Here is a 21,181-nt window from a genome sequence, read left to right on the forward strand (position 1 = left end):
GCCACGATTGCTCCAGCCCTGGGTTGCTAGGCAACCAGGCAGAGGGGAGGCGGGGTTGAGAGTGGAGGGGGGGGGAGCCTTAGAGGGAGGAAGGGAGGAGGGGAAGGGAGACGGGGGAGCGGGTTACCAAATCGCCAGGCGCGCACTCTGCTGAAACAACAGGCTTCTTTCTGTCAGAAATTGTTCCAGAGAGCTGGCTCTTTTCCCTGCTTTCTGCTTCACACTCCCTCCCTTTCTCTCCTTGCTCAACAGTACACACTATTGTGGGGGAAAAAAGAAAGAAAAAGAGAAGAGGAGACCACGGAAAGAACAACTGAAAAGGCCATTGTGATTTGAGCGTACTTCCTGCTTAAACAATAATTGTTGGAGGCTGAAAAACTGGTTGAGATCATAAAGTGTTAACAAAGATCGACAGACGAGGCTCAGCGCACTTCAAACGTGCACCAGCTGTAGCTTTCAAAGAAAAGCCTGTGTGAGTATCAGACGGCCCGCCACAGTCGGCTCAGTCTAACGCAGGCATAAATTCACAGCAGGCTTGTGAAATCAGTCTACTTGACCTTTTGCTAGGGCTGACCCACTACACAGAGGAGGAAGGACTGGAGTATAAATTTAGTCACTGACTATCACACATGAACTGACACAAAAACAGTGACGGGCAACGGTGACACTCTCACACACAAAACAACCGCAGCAGCAAATGTAAGACAGCCCACATCCTGTTTAATTGTACCTTATACAACAAGAAAAACCACAACAAAAAAATAACTCAATCACTGTTCTTACTCAAACATTCATATTAATGAGGGGATATGAAGGGAAACACTTCTAACACAAACTGACAAGGAGGCTACCACACATACAAACACACACAGGCTATAAATATGCAACAACTCAGCAAAACCAGTTTCCTCTGTGCGCTCCGTAAAAGCAAAGGTGACAGGAAACTCCGTAGCACGCCCTTTCCTGTCTGCTGAACTCAAACTGCTATTAAAAACCCTCTAAATCTGGCTATCGAGAGCAGCGATTACACACTGTGCATAAAACCCTGCTTTGAGCTAGCTGACAGAGGGGGAGAAAACGCCTGTTAATAAAACAGTAAATTAACTTCAGGGTGGGTGGGCACTTTCACAGTTCGAATGCAAGTGTTCCAAGCCTATATATGTATCTATATTTAAGCCCATGGCCAAAATCTCGTTGTGCCCTATGCTTCAAAACAGAAACACTATTTCCTCCACTGCTTTCAGAAGGTTTTTCTTTCCCCCAGGCTCCCAGGGTGGGGTTTGGATAGGCAGGATGTGTAAGCCCTTGCTCTGGCCACTGGGGGGCCGCAGTTTCTGCTGGTGCTGCACTGGCTGCTTGCCGCCTCGCAGGGTACTCGAGCTATCTGAGGCTTCACGCCATCATTCATCACTGCGTGACAAGCCCTGTGATAATACACAGCAGGTCTGCCGAGCAGATAGCAACCCTCACTCTGCTCATATATCAGACTGAGTGCAAAGACGGCGGGCCTGCCGCTCCGACATGCCAGCAATGGCACTTGCTGCACAGAAATTCTGCTGTGTTTGTTTGGTTAAATAATGATAATGGCTTGACTGAAGCTAAACAATATTTTTATGGATTACAAAAAAATGCTGCATTGTTTTGGACCTCCCAAAGAAAACAGCAGCCCAGGCTAAGACACTCTTCATTACGTCAATATGACTGGGTGGGTTTAAGAGAGATGCTTCTGCAGCTTAACTTCTTGAACTCTAGGCTTATCTTTAAATTTAAATAGTTAGTACCAGCTTTTACTATGATCACTATTGAGGGCAAGGAATTTAAATATGATCTTACATACAGAAAATAAGGGGTTTAAATGGTTAATATGGAAGGGCTGTATGAGCTGGAGAGTGAGTGGTGTCTAAATAAAATCTAAATATTGCTTACATTATTTAAAAGCTTTTCACAATATAGGTTATTTAAAGCAAATTTATCCAATTAATGGCATTTCTTGCTCCTGGGCTCCCCCTACAGGTGGGAGCGTAATTCACTTTTACACCACTGCTGTAAATACAAATTGAACTTTGAGTTCCCCCCTGAACAGCTGTACACATGCATTTGTTGACAACTTTAAGGATGTGGACAAGATGACAAGATACAGGATTGTACACAAACACGACTGCACAGCGCAGCGGCCAGCGCCCACAGTGGTAATGACAGATGTCATTCTCCATTACAAGTCAGTGTGCCATCAACATGACAGACTTATTTGAAGGTAAAATTGCTACATAATGCTTTAAAGGTTATCACAGCTTTCACCTCATATTCGACTCTACTTACAGCAGAATACAAAGCGTCTGTCATGGAAAGAAACCGAGCCTAAAGAAATGGCCAAAGCGCTCCCTCCCCATGCTTACATCTGCGGGAGGCAGTGAGGGGTTGAAGCGGTGAAGGGAGAGAGGGGTGACAAGTGACCCTGAAGAGGGGATGATTCTGTCATTTCAGAGGCAGTCACTGTCACTTTTATTCACATTTCAAAAAGGACCGGTGGAAAAAGAGCAGGAATAATGAGGCCCTGGTCCTGAGGGCTGAACCAGCAGAGGCAGAGAGAGAGGGAGAGAGAGAGAGAGAGAGAGAGAGAGAGAGAGAGAGAGAGAGAGAGAGAGAGAGAGAGAGAGAGAGAGAGAGAAAGGGGGAGAGAGGGAGGGAGAAAGGGAGAGAGAGGGAGGGAGAAAGGGAGAGAGAGGGAGGGAGGGAGCCAGCGAGTGTAAGCATAAGAGAGAGCTAGAGAGAAAAGAGAAAGCAGGGGATGATGATAAATAAATGAGGAGCAGCAGGCAGAGCTGGTATGAGCGCCAAGGTCAGGGGTACATTTACACCTGTCCCTCCAGGCTGCGAAGCTGCAAAGGCACAACTTGAAATCAGATCAGTGGGAGTGGTGTCCTTGGCTTTGCAGCAGTGGCCTGGCTGCCTCACAGACAGAACGGAGGGAGGTGGGGGAAGAGACGTGGCTCCAGCCTCCTGCCTCCAACCCCCTCCAGCAGCACGCATGCACGCACACGCACAGGGGAGACAGACCCAAAAAAAAGGACCAACAGAGATGTAATCGAGGCCACCTCTCATACACTATTTATCCAGTCGCTCTATTATTCATCTGAGACAGACTGTTACACACTTGACTTCACACAAAGTGTACACTGTATACTTTCAAAATACTGTTTACCACACGCTCACAACAGCCAGTTCCCAATCAATAAATAACAACACAAAGTAATTGATCCTTTTTAATGGGCTTGCTGGCACCATTAATATTACCCACATTTTCCACAATGCCTCTGGAGGGCTGGAGAGGATGGAGGAATTATTGAGAGTATTGACAACGCTGATAACCATTATCTGCAAGATAGCACTTTCCTAAAGAGGCTTATCACAAGCTCTTCTAGCGATACCTGCCTTCATACATGCAAACACGCACAGGCTCTGTACTGAGTACAGGAGTCTGCCCTTAGCTAGTATGCATAAAAAAGTAAAGCATTTGGGAAACGACACAAGATTTAATCCGTTTCAATTAACAGCGGTTCTGCCTCTGGCCTTGGCTTTATTTAAATGACTCCATCATGTTTAAGCAACAGACTAATTAAGAGTTCTCTCCTTCAGCATAAGATTTGTTATGGCCTGAAATCCAGGGTTGATCATAAATAGGAGAATCTCTGGCAACTTGCTGATACATTCCCCACAGCAAACACTGAACATTTTAGGTTCTTTCCAGTTTGCGAATGGAAAGAAGCATTTTTTATGAGATGCTCTGTGTTTTTAGAAGCTGCAGGAGCCAGGGACGGGAAGAGTGTGTGTATTTCTGTCCTTTCTTCATGAATGGAGAGTCTCAGGAACACTGGGTGTGGACTCAAATCCACATGTTAGAGAACCTTTAAACACAGGCCTGGAGTGGCTTAAAAAACAACCCTGAGCCTCAAATCATTAAGAAACCATTACTGCCCTTTTCAAAACAGCCTACCTTCCATCTGACAATAACCATTAAGTTAATGTATCAACACTGCAACTGTTCATGTTCTTAGGTTCAAAGATAGGCAGAGCAGAAGTAAGGCAGAAATTAAATTAAGTATTTAAATCAAAGAATATAAACAGAGGATTTTCAACAGCTGAAACAAACTCTTAACTCTAACATAAGCAAACAGTGCAGGCCCAGACTTTGAGTCTGTGCCTTTAGCTCCTGTGCCTCTCACTCTTTTCTTCCCCATTCTCTTTCTTTCACTGTGAAGATTTATTCTACAGCCCATAAACAGGATGCAGCTGCCCTGTTCTGGAGGCCACCACTCAGTGAGTGCTTTTCAGTGGACTGCAAACCGCCAGCAATGCAGCTCCCACTCTCTGTCAGTTTAAAGAGCAACGTTAACTCTTCTCTTACCACTTCATCTTCGGACCAGCACTTCTCAATCAGCTTGGGCACAGGCTTCTTCACCAACCGCTGCAGGGCCTTCCCGGCATCGTAGCTGCTCTCGTGTAGCTGTGAAAAACAAATGGGAGAATTGGGACTAGGTCAACAGGTTTTATTTCCAACAAACAAAGCAAACCACACAAGCTGTTTTTAAATGCGCTCCTTTTATTGCCTTTGCTGAGTTTCTCTCCCTGACCCTTTTGTACTGTAGGCTAAATGCATTGGGAGCTTGTACGATTGGCTTCCTATAAACGTGTCAGAGCTGTAAAGTTTGGACAGCTGGGCTGAAAATGTGAAAGCCATTAAGTACTGAGCAAGTCACTGCCACGCAGAAGCAGAGTGTGGTAGCACAGGAGGCTCAAGTCAAATAACATGAAATAAACTGCCAAAAGAAAACCATCCACGCCGCACATTTATGACCAAGACAGTGATTTGAATGGGAACGGAGACACTGAGCTCACGTATGTTTAGACTGGAGACCCCTATTTTTGTACTGGTGCATATTTACTTACAGCTACACATTCTTGTATTATTAACTGTTACACCCAGTATGAGTGAAATACAAATTCACGAGTTTGCTTTTCCTGCCACAGTATGTAAATTTATTCCAGAGGCTGTGTTGAAGTGGCCCGTCTCATTGCTTTGGAAAACATGCGATACAGAAGTCAATATTAACAATCATTACACGCAAGGCCAAAACAAAGCAGCCTGTCAAAGGCGAGCAGGTATCAGACTGAGCGTGTGTTATAAAAACACATTGGAATTGCGAATGAGGGGGAAAAGGTCAAGAAACGGTGAACTGCAGACAGCATTAATTCTCAATTCCCCTCTCCTCAGTCCGAATGGAAATGCCATGTTTATTGCATTTCAAGTTCATTCGCTCATGCTATCCCCCCCCAGCACCCCCACACCCCACCGCCACGTTCGCTTTTGTTTGGGAAGCTTGGAGGGAATCGCCATCATGCATCATGCACTGTCAGGCTATTAGCATACACTCAGCTGTTCTTCAGAGGCAAGCTGCTGCTGCTAGCGCGCCTTTCTTAAGCTCATCTGCTGGGCTCTTCAGCAGGGAAAGCAGGGCAGTCCAATAAATTCAGCTCGCAGCAATGAAGCTTAATGAAGCCATGAATTACACCTCTCTCGCTCTCCCTCAGACACCCAACATCTCATCACAATGCTGCTGCTGCTCGGCGCCAATTTGCGAGCTTATTTCAATAGCCCTTCAGCGCACAAGTCTTTCCCGAGGCGTACCCGTGTTCCAAGAACCCGACTGTTTATGGTGGACTTCAGCGAGAAAAGGCAAGCAAATGTGAGAAATAGCAGAGGGATTTTCTGCAATTTGTCTTTATCTACAATTAGGCATGAAGCCTGCCAGGGACATCTCGTTTTACTGTGCCTCTTTGCTAGTGGACGCCTAATTGGCCAGGACGAATTGCCCTTTTTTCATCGGCACAGCTTAGTCGTGAAAAAAATCAGCGTAAGGAGAGAGGAGAGGAAAGGGGGAGAGACGGAAAGAGAAAAAAAATAAAGGGACACTACATTTAAATGTTGCTCTAAATATGTACACACATCCATTTATAACAAAAGAGATAGTATGGAAAATGAGAATTGAATTTGCCTTGCATGTCCTGCAATGTGACTACTGCAGACCCTACCAGAACGCATTGACTGGTTTATTGTTTTTTTCCTCCTTTGTTAGCATTAATTAGCCTCAAACAGTTCGTTAAAAAGGGACGACACATTTACTATGTCTAATTAAACAAGTGTTGTCCATGAGCACCCTCATTTAAAGTGCTGACACCGTCATTAACACATCTGTCTTTAGAGTAAAGGATTAGCTGAGCTGTGATTAGGCACACCATACTTCGTCATGTCGCTACAGCACACCATTAAGCCATTTATGTCACCGTTGGATATATTGGCTTTCCTTTATATCAGAGCCCATATTAATCATCAATGCAAGCCCTTTTCTATTTAAGGTTTGGTTCAAGTCTGTGTAAGCGGTTGTGTGGACTACCTGTTAAATAAAAAGCAATATATAATAGTTTATAACAGACCAATTTCAGATACACTGCAAATCTCTTTCCTCAATCAGAAGTTATTTTCATGGCTTCATTTATATATATATATAAAAAAGAATGAACATAATCATCCAAGGAAATTGTGTAAAGACTAAGATTGTTGCAATACCCTTTTTTATGATTAGGTCAATAAGTGTTTTCTTCCATTAGCAGAAAAAATAGATGTACTGGCCAATATGTTATTTGTTATCCATTTCATGTTTTCATTAAACAGTAAACACACTTATTTTTACAGATGAAAGAATGGAAACATGAATAACGCCCCCCAGTGGCCAATCTGATAAATTAAGAGTACACAGTTGGGCATCCCAGTAATAACTGACCACTGGCTCAGGTCTGACCATAACTGAACATGCTTTCAGGGGTCTCACAGCCTTTGAAGTACATGCACGTCAGGTTCTGTAAAAACTGGACAAAGCAATCAACCATCAGGTGCCCTGAATGACGTGCGACAGTCTTTTGTAATATTTTGAATACATCAACCTTACTAAGATGCCTAGCATTAATTTTGTAAAAAAAAAATAGCACTGACGTGATATGTAAATTAGCTGTAAATCTAATATGGCAGAGCTGATGAGGCTCATGAGGCTGAACTGGTTTTCCTCAATAGAAGTAATGTCTTCAGTTTAGACACAGGGCTTTTATAACATTCACACTTTTCTTACTAGGGCTAATTGTATTGCCCTAATTGTTTCTTTTGGGCTGTATGAGATGACTTTCTCAAGTCAAATTATGGCAAACATCTAAATTGCGCTAAAACAATGTGCTACGACTAATTTAGTACAACATTATGATGCTGATGAGACCAGGATTAGAGCCTGTAAGTAATTATTGGTGCTTATTCTGGGGCAAAGGAATTAACAACTTGCTGACAGGGAATGGTTTATAGGCTTTAGGCAACAGAGCTCAGAAACCACATTATGCAGCGTAGCTTTACATTGAAACAAATGTCACTGAGGGGAACTGAAGTGCTAATCTGCATACAGGGGCTCTTACTAGACTTCTGCTACAATGAACATTAACAAGTTTCCCCCTTATCATGGAAAAAAGCTGTCATACACTTTGATTGTTTAAGTTTTTTTCCCCCGTTTTTTTATTATAGTGCTTTGTCTCTTATTGATATGTGGACTGTATTTTGGGTGAAATATGTGCCTTTGAAACAAATTACAGCAATTATCTGGTTCACATAATGCACAGTTTTCTCTTTCCAGTCTTTATAGTAAGAATTAGGGTGCAGCAATGGTCAGAATATGAGGCAGTGCTTTATAAGGAGCAACTTTAAACTGGAGACTGAAACTTGTTGAGCAGTACAGACCGGAATGCATTTGTCATGTACATAAAACACTTGAGGGAGCGTGCTCAGACTGAGCCACAATACCTTCCCTGGCTATTTCACTGACATACTAATAGAGTTTTGTTTTTATACCTCATAAAACTGTAGGATAATGCTGACACGGGATTAAATTTACGGTGATAGTAATGCCAGCACTCTGTTGTGTTTGGGGTGTTATATTAAAAATCCTGGGCTCAGGAGCTTTTCTTTTTTTATTGCAGCCAATGCGCTAAATGCAATTAGCAATAAATCCATCTCTGCTTCACAGGAGTGGGGAAGAGGAATGCTAAAGCGTGGCATTAATACAGCAGGAGAGACGCTTATTTTAATATCTATGTGAGTTACCCAGGTTACTGCTAGGATTAATATTCTTAAGAAAGGGTCTTGAGATTTTGCTTTTACACAAAATGCTACAGTAGAATTAACTAAGGCCAACAAGTTTTGACACATTTATAAAAACAAGAAGGATGAATCTATTACTGGAACAGAGATGATGCACTAGCATCAACATGGCTAGTATGAAAAGTATAGCAGTGGAAACGCCAATTTTGGATGCGGGTAACAGCGCTAACTTACAGTGTTTAATGCATTGAGTGTAGTGTCGTCTCGTGAGGCAGCTAGGCACCCGTCCTCTGTTGACCCTCCATCACACATCCCTGCAAATGCTGCCATGCTCCTGGACGAACACAAAGAAACTCAATCAATAAAGATACATTACCAGATACATGTCAAAATGTAAAATCAGGAAGCTGTACCATTTACATTCTTTATATATAGTTGTTAGCCTAGAAAGCCAATACAAAGCTGCTGGTTTTCTCAGTTTAACAACAAACATCAACCAGCGGGGTTTTCTTAATGAAGTCCCTAGTGATGGCTGGGCTGTAATAGCTTACCTAGCTGCTCGAAGATACATAAGCAGGTCACAGTCATTGACCCCGGGCATCCAGACCAGCTCTTCATTCTCAGTCACAGGCTGGCCTCCAGGAGAGGGAAAGGGTTGGAGCTCTGGGAGCTTGGCCTATTTAGACAGAAGAGCTGTTGTCACACTACAAGCAGATAGTGCTAAGTATCAGTTTCTAAAAACAAGTCATATCCATAGCACACGGCTGGTCAACTGTACAGTGCAAACAGTCAGAGCTAATTAATTTTACAAAAGCCTCACTTGAATAATTTACAGCACACTTAGCATATCAAACCTCCTCCGTTTCTACACACAAGAGACTGAAACACGGCTATCTGTGGACTAAACTAGGGATGTAAAGTACTGTGGTGCAGGAGAAATAAAGATTTTTTTTAAGATTTACCGCTGACATGCAAAAACCTTGTATCTCTAAAATATCAACTTTCCAAGAGAAGGAAAAAAGCTTCTGAACAAGAGTATTTCTACTAGTCCTTTTATCATCAAATGTAAACAATATACAAGGCTTATATGAATGTTTTTGCTTGACCACAATGATTTACATGTTCACACTCGTTTGCACCATGTTGAACAATAGCTTCTGCACCATAAAAGGTGGAACGGAAAACTCAAGAACAAGGCTGGAGAGTGACTCCACCCTCTTGAGTGCAGCTGTGTGTGTGTTCACAGTGGCATAAATCCCTGAATCTGATGTTCGACATGTTGTACTAAGGTTATGTGATGAGCTGCACTCTCAAGGCTGGAGGTATTCTCCAGCTTTTTACTTCTGTACCACTTTAAACGGCACAGAATGGGCATTATTTTTAAGGTGTAATATAGCTTAACTGCAGCAAGGAAATTGCACAGCAAGCTTTCTGTGTTGTTTATTTCTTTAAAATAATATAAACAAGCAAATGGATTTAGCTGGTTAGAGCAGGTATAAAAAAGGAATGGTTCTATGCTGAACATGCCAATTCCACTGGTGGGACCATACCAACCAGGGACCAGCCATGGCAAATCCCAATGGGGCGACCGACACGCTTGCTTTTACACAAACATCATCTGTCACACAAGTCTCCTTTAGCAAGTTGGTAAACTATCTAAGCTGTGACCAGAAATGACCTGAATATGAAAGAGATTTCAATGCAAAGGCGAAACTTCAACCATTTCTTTTAATACGAAATTTATAGAGCAATTACTGTTTGTACGATCTCATTTGGTTATTAAAGGATATCTTAAATTACTGCTGTTAAATGGCTTGCTCCAAGTCCACGGACCACTAGCTATCCTCAGCTTTCTCTTTGGCACTTTAATATTATATAGTCCATTTGAAGTCTTTTAAAGCAGTCCTGAGTGGTGGACCTGCCGCTGTAATCATTCCACATGAGAGCACAGTCTGATGTATGTTTGGAAGGAAATGCACTATAAAGGATGTGACAGTAATTGCGGGTGATATTCAATCTTTTTCATCGTCTGCCATTTTCGCTCCCACTTTCAATTTCAAACCACTGCAACCACATTTAATTTCCACTAAACATCGCCAAGCGTGTGCGCCTGTCAAACCCTTTTCCGTTCCCTGGCTACCCCAAACTGAAAGTATATGAAATTCATTTCACAGCAGACGAAACCCCATTAACCCTCCATAAACAGCTGCACTTTATTTTGCATTCATGTGCATATGGACACAGTAATGCACAACGTGGCACATAGAAGCAGCAATATTTATGTTAAGCCTGTGCTTGTCAGTCAACTCAGGATTTAAGTTGGGCAACACCCAACACCCACTGGTACAGAGCTAGTATATCTGAATGCGTGTCGTGTAGCCAGCGGGTAAGCAGAGGTTCAGGTGGCACATTCAACATTCAAACAGTGCAAGAGAACATACCTGGTGACTAGGTCCTACTCGAATCTCCCCTTGTGTGCTGTTTAATCGCCTGGAAAAGAGAAAAAACAAACATATTTTAAGTCGACAATGAAAGCAAAATGCTCAGTACATTTAAAATGAATCTAAGATTTAGGCCAGCTTAACTGATACTAATCCATTTTCCTACCATCCTCAAAATCAGAGTCAGAAAATAAAAATCACATGCAAGACCCAATAAGACTTTGACATACAGTAAGCCATGTATTTATAAATGGAATAAATACACTGGCAAATTAGCATGAGAGGATGACAGTATTTAAAGAAACAGCTGTTCCTGTAGAGCTTATAACATGGGGATGATACCGTCTAAAACCAGCAGAGCTAAACAAAGGGACAAAGAGGCAGGGATGATGTGCCTCATTGTTCATGCAGAGGTACAGTACAACAGCCCCCAAAAGGCCCGCCGATATGAGGGGAAAGGAGCCCTGAAATGGCTGCTGATACAAACCACCCAGTAACCATAGCAACTACAATTTAATAATAGTGTTCCGATCTCCAGCTGCAGTGGATTAAAGAAAATGACAAGATGTTCCTTTTGAAAAGCCTTCCCCTCTCCGTTGCTATGGCAACGGCACCGATTTTCATATAGCCGGGGTGCGTAGCGGGCCCAGAAACTGTCACTATGATTTGCGTCCAGAGCAGCGCGCGCTCCATCACCGGGCTGTCGGCCTGAACCTGGCTGGAAAGTGGAGTCCGGGGGAGGGGGAGGGGGGAGCTGGGTTAGGGCCTTTGGTAGCCAGTCAAGTCCTGAAATCACAGCCCTCATTCTGGGTACATTTCATAAACACTCTCTCCCCTACAGCCTCTGGCCATTAAATTCTGACAAAAAGCATAAGCACTGTCAACGAAGGAAATTCCACACGGAAACAAATATGGCAGGCAGATGCATGGTGCAGACCGAACCTACAGCGTTTACTAGTGCGGCTCTCAACTGCAGGATTAGTCAGAGGATTAGTTGTTCCAAGTTTTAAGAGTCTAATTCTTATTCTGCAGAGTCACCCCGCTCTTTAAATGAGACACAGCTCCAAAGAAAATAAAAAGCAAATGGGAGAGAGATCTGGAGCTTTCAGTCCAAAACCAGATTTACACTGTAAGGTTAAGGTGCGAGCATTTATTTCAGCCTTAAGGAAAGATTTTTGGGGTGGAAGAGAATCAAGCAGCAGAGTTCCTGAATGTTCTACCGCCTTGAGACTTTTGGCAGGCCCAAGTTAAGCAGTGGAGCAGGGCAAAGTGATCTAGCAGCAGCCATGTTGTGGAGAAGATATATTTACAGTGCACACAGCAATCTGGGCTGTAGGATTGCTTTTAACTCAACAGCCAGCACAAAAATAATCACAGCAGTAAAGCACCTAGTCTCAGGGCAGCAGCCTGTTTCTGTGATAACACAAACACAGGCCAATATCAAACGGTGCTCTGTCTGTACTTTTAGGGGGGCAAACTGACTTTCAAAAGTGTAGTTTCAAGTATAAAGACAAACATCTTGACAAACATGCTTAAATGTGTGGAATAATTCATTTTCCTCTCCATGTAATGCCCAAATATACTACTATAAACAAATCCTGTAGCATATATAAGCCACGGTTATCATTAAAAGCAGAATAATATGCTTATATAACTTAAGCACAGCCTGTCTAGTGTCAGGGGTCATGTGTCAAGGTCATGACAATGATGTCTGGCTCTGTACCCTGAGGATAAACCTTGATCTCTGACCCCAAGTGTAATTATCATGTCATTATCATTCATTCATTCATACAGTCATTATTTGCTTGCCATACAGAGAGGCAAGCATTGCAATATATGCAAGAACTGATATAAAGGCTGCACAACCACACTAGGTAAACAGAAGTGTATATGCAAAACAACTACCTTGTACACAGGTAAGGTGAACTGCCCTAAGCTTTAGGTAGTGCAAGACTTCCTCAAATATATATATATATATATATATATATATATATATATATATATATATATATAATCAAAGTCTGAAAAAAACTGAGTTAACAAGCTATGATGGCCTGTGAACTAAAGTCACATGACCTCTCAAATGTCCAACTCTAGCAATCTTCAGACAGGAGGTACCCCAATGCAACAATGTACTGCATTAGGCTAGTTCACCCTATTGTTTATGTTATTGCACAAGCATAGTAGCACCATTTCCCCCTAATCAACAAACTAATAATCTGTCTCAATTATTGAGCATTAGTTCTAGATATTTTAATCACGGCACAATTCTCTGATACACTCGTTTTTCTGACTCGCATTCACACAACCAGCCCAGACAAACACAAGCCGTGCACATAAACACTGAACATCCATCAACTCCAGCGCGAGGGCAGCAATCAAGGCTGGCCCCGCCCCCTCCATCAATACTGTCCAATCCCCGCACGGCAGTTTCACTGTCAACACAGACCGACGCGGCCATCGTCCCAACTTTATTTACTGAAGCAGGCGAGGAGCTAAAGCAGCGCGGTGCTCTAAAAGCTCTTAAAAGTGTGCAAGTGACCCACAGAGCGGCAGAGAGCTTCCCAAAGCCTGCTGCGCCATGTCAGCTGCACTGTAAACACACACACACACACACGCACATACAGAGAGGTACTGCAAAATGGAGTCGCGACCAGCTCCGCTTCGACCGTTTCCAAAACAACCGACCGCTGAGGAGAAAAGTTGTAGTTTGACGAGGCTGGAGTGAAGCCCGGGGTGAAGCACAAAAACGACCGTTGGGACCGTGAGGACGCTTAAGCCGAGCGGAGAGACGTTAGCTTAGCCTTCCAAAGCACAACAACCGCCTCTTAGGCTAACCTCGGCTAGCCGTTCTGACAGGACAGCCCCCCACCGACGAACCGGACCGCGACAGGCAGCGGCAGACAGCCTAGCTAATCCCCTCACGGTAGAGCTAAACCTCGCAAACGCAACCCGCGGTGGAGCTAGCTAGCTAACGCGACCGTTACCGGCTCTGTTAACAGGTGAAGCACACGTTACGTTACCTCCGCGGGCTGAACAGGTCGTCCATGTCTGACATGGGGCTTCTGGCTTCTGGAGCAGAGCAGCGGAGCTCTCCTCCTTCTCCCACCTGTGTGTGTGTGTGTGTGTGTTTCTTTTCGGTCTTTTTTTTTTTTAAGGCAGCTCAAAATGGAGGCTGAGCACCGAGCCTGTGCTGTGACCTCAGGCTCGCGCACGGCGCGCGGAGTTCCCGTTCCGCCGCGCAGCACTGAGCATGTGCCGCGACCCCGCGCGCAGGCAGAGGCAGGCACGCGCGCTGCAGCCGCGCTCCATCCCCGCTCCGCGCGCGCCTCAGCCACACACAGGGAGAGTGAGAGAGGGGTGGGAGGGGGTCGGTGGGGTGCTGTAAAAGGGGGATCCACACACACGACCGGGCAACGACCACTGAGCAACCCGCTTTCAGACAGACATGCACCCCCTAATTCTCCCTCATCACCACCGTCACCCGCCCCCCCCCCCTCCTCCTCCTCCTCCTCGCGGTTTCATCAGCTGCTCTCGCACTTCATTATTACACCATCACGCGGTTATGGAGGAGCACAACCCCCGAGCATCAGCCACAGTCTGTAACCTGCACCTCCTTTACCTCCACCTTCACATTGCAGGAACACACAAACCCAGAGGCTACCTTTAGAACACATAGGCAAACATGCACACCCACCAACCGCCAATACAAGCAAGTCAATGAAGGACACTTTCACCAATGGGGTCTTATCTTCTTAAATTGCACCCATTACTGACATGTGCAAATGCTCGCCTGGTCGCTGTTGACAGGTTTTGTCTCTGGAGCAAATAAACATGAACCTATTGGCATCACCCCTAATGGGCTAGGGGGGTATACAGCCACCCAGCACTGAGCTGTGGAGCAGGTGAACGGTGTCCTCTGGAATGATGGATGGTGCTCCAACCAATATTTTTGGGAGTAGTTAGGAAGTTACGGATGAGGTGGGGTGGTGATCATACAACGTCCTGACAACTGTCCCTGAATACAATCAAATCCTCACAGCAATGCTCCAAAATATAGCACAAAGCCTTTCCTGGACAGTAGAGACAGTTACATCAACAAAAGCAGGATCAACACCATTTCTCTTGATTTCGGAAGAAACAATGAATGAGCAGGTGTCTCAATACTTTTGACCACACCAGGAGTGTGTGTGTGTGTGTGTGTGTGTGTATATATATATATATATATATATAAATGTTCTGTTTATATGCATGCACTGCCCTTAAACTGACACTAAACGTGTGTGGTTTGTTGGTTTGTCTTTTAGACTTGCAGCTTGCATTGATCACAATTTCACTCCTACAACATAATACCCTACAGGGCCAACAGCAGACTCTGTACATTCACAGACACAAGAACACAGTTATGCTGACACGCTGCTCCATCTGCATATCTATAAGAATAAAAACAACACGGGCACAACTGAAGCTAATCTTTCCTCGCAGAGTTCAAGCTAAATAATTTTAATCCCCTCTAAAACCTCCACAACTGACAGAAGCAGCACTTCAGGAGAAGAGTAAATGAAGCGTTGCCTCCTGACACGCTTTGCATAGGAGATGCTTCTTATCTGCACAAAGCAGTGTTTGTGTGATGATTTTTCCCCCTCATTTTTTATGTCAGCAACAAGTTGCTTAACATTTTCCTTATTTAGCAAACTTTCTCACCTGTACTTGTCCCTTGTTCAGCTAGAATTTACACTGGGCTCAGCTCTTTACTGAAGTCTTAAATAGCTGATACGCAGTGATCTCACAACATCAAGATGAAAACAATCACCATTATAAATGAGAAAATATTAATTACTGCAAGTAGGTCAACAAATTAAACATGAAATAAATAAATCCATATATGATCCAGTATATAATACAGGTAAGGCATAATATAATGTTAGGTATGTCTTTCTTAAAATAACCCATCCAGAACACACAAATATAGTGGTCAAAGAGGCCAGCTTTATCATCCATTAGCTATTATATCTCTAGTTATTAAATAAAACTAAATATGAAATAAAATGCAATGAACAGCTTGGCTGAATTTAGTTTCAAAACTAGGGCAAGACGACAGCACTGTATTCCACAGGCTTCAAATGTCAGAAGGTAGAAAGCTATTAGATAAAAACATTTATACTGAAATGAATATCCAATAAAACCTGACAAAACTCATTATGAACACAGTTACAGTGTAAGCTCTATATAGAATAAAACTAATATTTCCATCTCTTCACTACAGACACGTTTTGGATTAAAATGGATTAAGCCTATTCTTAGACTAAAGTACAGTGCTAACAGTAGAAAGGCTTAATCTGGGTCTGGAAAACTGTCTTTACAACTTAACTGAATTAAATGTGAAATGTGAATTGACTTGCCAACAGTGCCTTCTAGAAGTGGACGATACGGTAAAAATATTATGATATTTATGATATAATTACTTATATTTGCAGACATTATGATATTTATTGTAATACACCTGATCGTAGACAAAATGCGTGAGTAGCAACTAATTCTTTATAAACACTATTCAAATCCTGTCCTGTACTTAATACAGTGACTTATTCCAAATGTGCTGCACTTTATCCCATTTATCCAGTGTAACTAATTACAATATGATAAAATATCGTCATATTGCCCAGCTCTAGTACCTTTACATTCTGAATTGAATTTGGATAGATATGAGGCTGATTTGCAAAACAAATCCCCAAAACCTTACCAGAATACACAGTCATATCAGAACATTATGACCACCCCTGGTCTGGAATTAACTTGGCCTATGATATGAGCTCCACTTACCATATAGGAGCACTGTAGTTCTGTAGTAATTACAGACTGTAGAAAATCTGTTTCTAGATACTTCGTTAGTGGACAAACCAGGGATGGTCATAACGTTCTATAGTGACTGTGTGAGTCAGTATGTCGAGGATGATGAACAGAGTTGTATTTTTAATAACTGATCCACTAACTCTCCACACAGCATTCAAATTTCAGGTCTACTACATAGCTTTGCATAGGCAATCAGTCTACCCACTCTGCTTTGAATATAGCAGCTATGCTTCAGCTTTTACACAGGTCAGATGTCAGTAGGAATGTTAGAAAGTATTCAAAACACAGATCATTACAAATAACTTCATGTCAAATTCTGTCTGGCAACCTTGTAAAGCATTCAGACTGATTATGAATACAAATAAGTTTACCACCTGTCCACACAGCAACACAGCACAACATTAGCAGCTCATGTTACAGTCAGACTCCTTTACCTCAAAAATCTCAAAATTACACACCACAAAAAACAGTAAAACTATAATATCCTGATACTTCATCACAAAATGTTTGTTTCTCATTATAAAATCCTGAGTACACCAATTTATATAACATTTCACACTCTGCACTGAACTAATCCATTAAAATTGGTCTAGACATGCTCTTTATAATGAGACATGCAGCTGCAATTGAAACACTGATGACACCAAAGCTATCCTGATTATTAAAAGAGCATACTGCCGATCGCTATTTGTGGCCTTTTTAATTTGAATCATTTAATTAAACCCAGAAAATAATTCACAAAATTCAAATGGTAGGGACATTCAAATTTACAGAGAAAGGTATTCAGTCTAAAGCCTTGCGTTACTTTAACAAACATTAACTACACTCAACTAAAATAAATTCACCAAACGCTGTTCATGCCGATCATTACGATAACCCTGAGCTTAGTGTTTCTCACTGCAGAACATTCTGTGCTGTGCAGCGGCCCTGAGCTTTCTGCTAAATAAAGCAAGCTAGCAGAGTGCACCATCAGGAGCTTGATTAAATCTCAAGCTCCTCATCAAAGGGAAGCCAATACCTAATTACTACTTCAGACACAGTATCTAAATAGTATTAATGTACTTTTACTGTATCAGAGAACATTTTACTGTCATTTGACCAATCAACTAGAATTAAGAATTGTATATCAACCTCCCTTAAAGGGTCTGAGCATTTATGCTAAGTCAAAACCCCTCAAAGAAGTCTTCATTAAGAAGCTCAAGCCACAAGCCCAAAAAGGAATATACCACTGTTTGAGAGATGCCCATCATATTGATTTGATATTTAAAGAATGTAAGAAACCTCCTAGTCTGTCAGTCTTACAGCTCGAGAGATTCTCCCACTCAAGACTCAACAAATAGTTTACAAATTTATCACTAATAAAACGCAATACAACGATTATCTTCAACAAGCACAGCCTCTTGCTCATACGCAATGCAAAGCATGACAGATGTAATGCAATGTAATGTATTAACACAATCAAGCACAACAAGTCATGATTTTGCATTTTTAAAGGTTCAGAAGACTACACACACACTTGGCACAAACATCAGAATGTGTTTAGAATCACAGGATTACATTATCATCTAATAACCTCCCACTGATCAGACAGAAACACATGAATGCCATGTGTTACACTGCTACTAAATGAGCCATCATTACAAAACAGACATGTTCAACCCATTAAAAAAGAGCCGTAGAGAAAACAGTCACTAGCCAAAGCAGGTAAATCAGTCATTTTTAGAAACGACAATGTGATCATAGCAAGCTGAAATTACAGCAGCTTTTTCAATGACCATCCGTAACCAAGCTAAACACAACCACTGTCTGTACTACCCATGAATTAAGACATATTGATAAGAGCTTTATCCAAAACACTCTGCTTTACTAGAATGCTAGCTTTTGGTAAGAAGTCAATATGCTTCAACCAAAAACAACAACTGGTAAGCTTTCCACACAATGCCTATTAGTTGCAAACATCTGATGTGAAGCCACAACAGCAAGCATCATTCCAGTAGAGCTTTCTAATCAGTCAGTTTTAACAACCAGTGTCTGTGCCTTGATTAGTTAACATTTAAACAGTAACCAGCCACACAGAAGTGAAATGAAAGCATGTGAGACTTTAATGTGCTCATTTTCATGAAAGTGAGAATGTTTTTTTCCCTTTCAGTTACGGAATTTATTGGCCAAAAAGCTGCAAACAGCCAATTTAATCTTTAGCAGGAAAGTGAGACAACAGGGAGCTTTTAATGGTTTGACAGGCAGCGTTAATTGCACCCTGTGTGGTTGGAATGGAATGTACGAAATGGGCCCTCCATGCCTGCTGGATTACAGCACGCAAACTGAAATATATCAGAGTGTTATATTCTGTGCTGCGTGGAGTGTGTCATTATAATTAAAATAAAGGCACAAGATGGGGCCTTTTTCACCACCACTGACGTCAAAAGTGTATCGCTCTGGACATCTAACCTTTGAATTGCTTTGGGAATTGGTGTAAAACCCAAGTCATTTCAACCATTTGCTGTCAGCAGCAAAGCTAAATAGAGAAATTAGCCATGCTTATTTCAGCTTGGGCATGACTGACTGGGTGGACTGTGAAAAGACTCTGGCTTAAATTCAGCACACTTAAATGACTGAGCATCACATCACTCAAGATTAATTATTACTCCAATATAATGCAAAGCAATTAGGGCTGCATGATAATACCAGTATAATATCGGTATTAACAGAGCCTCCCTAAATGCAAAGTGATTATAAACACATGACCTGTGCGTTCTGACTTACCTAGTCTCTGGGTTGTATCCCAAAATGTAGAAAAAGGAGTCGATTCGAGGTTTGAACTCCCTGGCAGCAAAAATGTCTGAGAAGTGGGCAATGTTACATTTCCCCCTGTAAAACACAAAACAAGGCAAACACAAATGAGTCACCTAAACATGTCCACACAATCCTGCTAACGCATTAAGCATAGCTTAAGGCAAACACATCTGGCGGAGCACGCTTTGAGCGATCACTCACTACAGAACAAACATCCTTCCCCGTGTTTGTGGCAGGCTGAGCTGCAGTGACTGAGTGCTCTGCATTCGGGGCCATTGTTATAGACACTATGTAACATCTTTTCATCCTGAGAGTCAAACAAGTAGTAAGAGATACCACGCAGGTCCCGCCCCCACACGCAGGCTTTGAATCTCTAACCAGAGCAAGCATCTGTTACAAACCACATCTTGACATCGGTTCACATTCTGTCCCGTGTCTATGTTTTACGTTTCCAGTCTGGGTCTATCAAAAATAATAGGCATCAGTGTGGTTTTGGGCGCTGGGCACGGTCACAATACCTTTCCCCCTAGATGAAAGGAGCGAAAGGCTTAGAGCAGGCATTACACCATGCTCCCGGAATTCGTGGAGTTTATCAAAAGCCCTGTAATAAGTCAAATCAAAGGGCCCTCTGTACAGCAGAAGTTGCAGCTAATTTGCCCTGAAATCAGTGGTTCAGAGCTGCGGCTTTGTGTGCGCTTCTCTATGCTGCCTCCAGATGGTTCGAGTTAAGGGGCTGGAAAGGAAGAGTGTAGAGGGAGAAGAAAGAGGGGGGAAGAAAACGAATCAAATGGAGAAGAGGAAAAAAGAAAAAAGGGGAAAAAAGAAAGGGGAAAAAAATAAAAATAAAAAAGACGATGAGAGAAAATCTGGTTTCTGATACGGAAAAAGCAGAATGTCCGTCTTGCTTTTCTTGAGCTTCAGCACGGATAAGAAGAGCATGACTGCTTTAAGCTATGGCTTGCAGTCGTGATCATTTTGAAAAAGGTACAACTAGAAAACTCAAATCCAATCTCATTAATTGAAATGCTCTAGGCTTTCCTGAGCACGACAGCATGAGTGCACTAAAGCAGGCAAACGCAGACATGACTCATCATCAAGTGTAATTATTCAGCAGGTGTGTTACCTGAGGGCCGCAGTATGGTAGGTGTCCACATAGTCTGAGATGAAGAGCTCTCTGCTTTTTACCACAGGGTCAGTAATGACCAGCTCCCGACCAGAGTCTACACACAGAGAGAGAGAGAGAGAGAGAGAGAGAGAGAGAGAGAGAGAGAGAGAGAGAGAGAGAGAGAGAGAGAGAGAGTTAGACAAGAGACAGACATTCACATATACACATTTATTTTCACAGTAAAACACTGATATTAGAATAAATACAAATAACTAATAAAAGATTGTGTTCATTAAAACATCTTCAAAGCTCCAGTCCAGTATTATTATTAGTTATTATCCAACATCTGGAACACTGTGCTTAATGACACTGCTGATGGAATTGAACACTTCCACACACTGGCTGGAAGGAATCTGGAATTTAAACTAGATCTTTCTACAAAATTAGAAATTCTTGTTACTTTTTACTGTATTTATGTTTACCTGCATCTGCAGTACAAGCAAAAACAGTATAAAACGTTTTAAATAATGTGCTTAGGTGCCTAAAACCTCTGTACAGTAGACAGTGAGCAGAATGTAGGTTAAACACACAGTTAGAAGAACAGTTTTGTTAGCTGACTTCTCCCTGAACTCCAGTCACTGTATGGATTTGTTTAGTACCACAAGCAGCTCACTTATTATATGACTATAATGTGATTTATAAAACTGATTAGATAAATTTGACACTAAATGGTAACTGCCAACACTGGACTTCCTTTAAGTGAAACTTCAAAAATGGTTAAACCAAATAAACACTTGC

General features: G+C 42.3%; 2 protein-coding genes across 6 annotated transcripts in view; both read right to left on the reverse strand.

Annotated features, from left to right (window-relative positions):
* The window catches only part of eno1a (enolase 1a, (alpha)), a 331,916-nt gene that overhangs the window by 151,965 nt on the left and 158,770 nt on the right, over positions 1-21,181 (reverse strand). The window lies entirely within an intron of this gene.
* The window catches only part of rerea (arginine-glutamic acid dipeptide (RE) repeats a), a 182,612-nt gene that overhangs the window by 21,250 nt on the left and 140,181 nt on the right, over positions 1-21,181 (reverse strand). For 3 of the 5 annotated variants that reach the window (XM_072696159.1, XM_072696160.1, XM_072696158.1), the window contains exons 5-10: positions 20,402-20,498; positions 19,249-19,353; positions 10,633-10,681; positions 8,743-8,867; positions 8,426-8,525; positions 4,406-4,504 (exon numbers count right to left, since the gene is read on the reverse strand). In XM_072696159.1, the coding sequence (XP_072552260.1) occupies positions 4,406-4,504; positions 8,426-8,525; positions 8,743-8,867; positions 10,633-10,681; positions 19,249-19,353; positions 20,402-20,498 (575 nt within the window). Of the gene's footprint in view, positions 1-4,405; positions 4,505-8,425; positions 8,526-8,742; positions 8,868-10,632; positions 10,682-13,655; positions 13,915-19,248; positions 19,354-20,401; positions 20,499-21,181 lie in introns of those variants that run through there. The other 2 variants (XM_072696162.1, XM_072696161.1) reach the window with 2 other exon arrangements.

The sequence above is a fragment of the Salminus brasiliensis genome, chromosome 14 (genome assembly GCF_030463535.1).
Source record: "Salminus brasiliensis chromosome 14, fSalBra1.hap2, whole genome shotgun sequence".
NCBI classification, from domain to species: Eukaryota; Metazoa; Chordata; class Actinopteri; order Characiformes; family Bryconidae; genus Salminus; species Salminus brasiliensis.